Raw genomic sequence first — 3,280 nt, 5'->3', positions numbered from 1 at the left:
TTCTCACAAAAATGACTCTAAAAGCCTAAATAATGCATGTATGTGTAAAGAAATGTTTAAAACAAGTTTCTATTATGTTTCTCTAAACATTAGTTCATGGAAGTCTCTAACCTGCAAATTGCTCTTTAATAAAGATCAACATTGAAACTCCTTAACAAAAACTTGGTGAATGCTAAAGAAAATGAATATGCGTGTTCTAGTTTGTGTTTTAGAACTTTTAACTTTACAAGCGAATGAGAGAAGTTTTAAGAACGTAAATAAATAAGATGCCTGATGTGTGTTAACATTAAATATGATGTGGGTCTGAGTCCCTGCAGCCATCCAAGTGAACACTTAGAACAAAAACATCATAGGCAACTCAATCTTGTTCCAGATGATCATGAATCAGGCTCAAGTTCAAAATAAACACAATCTAACGTGTCAGAACCTTAATGAGTGAATGAGTTGGTTTTCATGCATCAGCTAACGAGACATTAGCTCCAGCTGTGTCCTCCAGCTGATCTGATTGTCCTCAGTAGGAAAGCTGAGATGCTGTGAGGTTTATTTAGAGGTTTCTAACCTCACACCCTGAGCTCCATCAGTATTTTAGAAAGAGAACAATGGTGTCTGTAGGTTATCCGGTCGCTCTGGTTCTGCTGATTTCACTCACCATTGACGTCACAGATGCCATTAGAACTCTAAAGGAAGGTCCGATGATTGACGCTGAGGGACGGGAGTACAAGTCTGTGTCTCCAGTGGACAACAGCAGACCTAAAACCAGAGAGAAGCCGACGATCCGTGTGCACTGCACCGAGGTGTCCATGATCGTCTTCATCCAGGCTGACTTCTACAGGACAGGCCGTCTGGCTTCACCAGGAGAACTGTATCTTGGAGATCCCAAGTCCTCCCAGAGCGGCCGGTGCTACGCTGTTCCTGGTGGTGATGGTGTGTACGTCATCGAAGCAGACTTGCACGACTGTGGCTCGAAATTAACTGTAAGCTGTTGATGGATTTTTTTTTTTTTACTTGCTATGTTTATCCTAAAGCAAATTAACCTTTTTCATTTGTGTAGGTCTCAGATGATGATGTCATCTACTCAAACAACCTGATCTTCTCACCAGCTGTTGGCCATCATGGAATCACAAGAGTGATGGAAGCTGTTGTCCCAGTTTCCTGCCACTATAAAGGGTATTTGTTTTTCCTCTTTAAAGAAAAGGAATTTTCTTTTGTGACTTGTTCTTGATGCTGTGACAGGAAACACACGGTGAGCAGCATAACTCAGCAGAAGCAGCCACTAGCTTTCTCTGCTTCTGAGAAGTTTCCAGCAGGAGGATCTCCTTTCTCTCTGAAGCTGATGACTGGTCAGTCTGGAGTTAACACCTCTGCTTTACCTTTCATAAATGTGTTCAGTAACCATATTGCTGTGTATAGATGACTGGTCAGGCGAGATGCTTTCCAACACCTTCTACCTTGGTGACCCCCTGCACCTGAAGGCATCGTACTCTGGTCCAGATTCAAGACAGATCTTTGTGGATAGTTGTGTTGCCACAGTAATGCCTGATGCTAGATCTGTGCCAAGATACTTTTTTATTGAGAATAACGGGTGAGACATTTGCTACAGAACATAATCCGTTAAGGACTTTCCTATAGAGGATACACACACACTCACTGGGTTCTTGGTTGACCACCAGGTGCTTTGCTGATGCAAAAGACGGAGGAGTAAATTCACTCTTCCTACCGAGATCCAGCCCTGACTCCCTTCTGTTCCAGCTCAACGCCTTCCTGTTTCATAAAGAACTAAGGACAACCGTAAGGAACCTGCTAACCATGTTACTCTAATCTGCGGGGTAGAGCAAGCTTTAGTCCCTTTTTGTATTCAAACTTGCACTGGCCTTGACTTGAATATTACACAAAATTTAGGTATTTGAATTAAAAAGTTAAACATTACCTTTTTATATTCAATTATATTGCCCTGATAGACCCACATGTGTTGTAAATATTATTGTTTTAACTCTTGGTGTGGATGCTCATCTTTGTCTGCATTAAAGATTTATCTAACTTGCAAACTGAAAGCGTCACCTGAGCTGAAGAGCAGCCCTGTTGACAAGGCCTGCAATTACATTCAAAACAGGTAAGTTCAGTAAAACTGGAATGAATATCCACCATCTGCTTTGATGAGCCAAAGAAACCCCAATTGGGTCTTTTCTCAGCCCTTTATCAGGTATCTGTGTTTACAGGTGGACGAGTGTGGACGGGAACGATGGCGTGTGTTGGTGTTGTAACAGAGTCTGTCGTAATAAAGCATCTAAAGGTGAGATTTGGACACTTGTGTTGGAATCCTCCCACATGCTGAAGTGTGTAATCATAAATTGTATGTCTTATTCCTTCTAGATGACCTAATCTGTGACACTTTGACCCTTGGCCCTTTGGTCATTTTTCCCAGGAATTGAACAATCCAGATTTCAAACTCTCAGCGCCTTGTTGAACCTGGTTTAAAAGTCATTGTTTCAAAGGCTTTTACTGAAGAGGTGTCTTTAACAATAAAATTTAGAAACAATCATGACTGCTTTTTTTTTTTACTTCAGTAGCAGGGACCATGATTCCTTCTGATTGAAGGATAATGTAAAACAAAATACCATAACCATTTTAAATGGTTTAGTGTGTCAATTTGGACTTTCTAAATGATTCAAAGTACAATTGGTTATTGAATGATGCAGGAGACTGCATTTTTTTTTGCCACCCATTGAACTACTCAGAATTAATACATTTGATGGAATTGACATTTGCATTTATTGGTATCAATTCCGACTTATCACTTAAAATCCTAAATTCAGTAGCTTAGAATATTATGAAATGGTCCAATATTGAATACCCCCTGGTGCTACACTCTAATCAGCAGACTCAAAAGCCTTTAAATGGTCTCTCTGATTCTGTAAACTACACAACCATGGGGATGATTGCTGACTTGATGGTAGTCCAACAGACCATTGACAACTTGCTCAAGGAGAGCAAGACACAAATAGCCATCGCTAAAGGGGCTGGCTGTTCACAGAGCTCAATGTCCAAGCACATTACGAGAAGGATTGGGAAACGACCCTTTCATTAATGTGGAGGAGATTCAGAGTGGACTGCAGCTGAAGTCAGTGCTTCAAGAACCACCATGCACAGACTTGTGCAAGATCTGGTTTCAGATGTTGCAGGCCTTGTATCAAGCCACTCTTAAATAAGAGACGGCATGAACGTCTCACCTGGGCTAAAGACAAAAAGGACTGGACTGCTGAGTGTTCAAAGTTATGTTCTC

The 3,280-nt window shown here is 41.1% G+C and overlaps 1 protein-coding gene across 1 annotated transcript; it reads left to right on the top strand.

Moving 5' to 3' along the window:
* Positions 1 to 599: 599 nt before the first annotated feature.
* LOC107376595 (zona pellucida sperm-binding protein 3) lies at positions 600 to 2,537 on the top strand. Its single transcript, XM_015945767.3, has 8 exons — positions 600 to 974; positions 1,052 to 1,167; positions 1,234 to 1,340; positions 1,411 to 1,582; positions 1,671 to 1,788; positions 2,028 to 2,110; positions 2,217 to 2,290; positions 2,371 to 2,537. Exons 1-8 carry the CDS (start codon positions 600 to 602, stop codon positions 2,427 to 2,429), a joined length of 1,104 nt encoding a protein of 367 aa, XP_015801253.3. The 3' UTR covers positions 2,430 to 2,537.
* The last annotated feature ends 743 nt before the right edge of the window (positions 2,538 to 3,280 follow it).

Source organism: Nothobranchius furzeri, chromosome 12, assembly GCF_043380555.1.
Source record: "Nothobranchius furzeri strain GRZ-AD chromosome 12, NfurGRZ-RIMD1, whole genome shotgun sequence".
Taxonomy (NCBI): domain Eukaryota; kingdom Metazoa; phylum Chordata; class Actinopteri; order Cyprinodontiformes; family Nothobranchiidae; genus Nothobranchius; species Nothobranchius furzeri.
Note: the sequence above shows the minus strand (reverse complement) of the source record. Positions and strands in the feature narration are given on the sequence as shown.

Coding starts and splice junctions, on each gene's coding strand:
- LOC107376595 (XM_015945767.3), top strand. CDS start 600: ATGGTGTCTGTAGGTTATCCGGTCGCTCTGGTTCTGCTGATTTCACTC. Junction 1,583..1,670: donor TTTTTTATTGAGAATAACGG/GTGAGACATTTG, acceptor GTTGACCACCAG/GTGCTTTGCTGATGCAAAAG. Junction 2,291..2,370: donor TCGTAATAAAGCATCTAAAG/GTGAGATTTGGA, acceptor TATTCCTTCTAG/ATGACCTAATCTGTGACACT.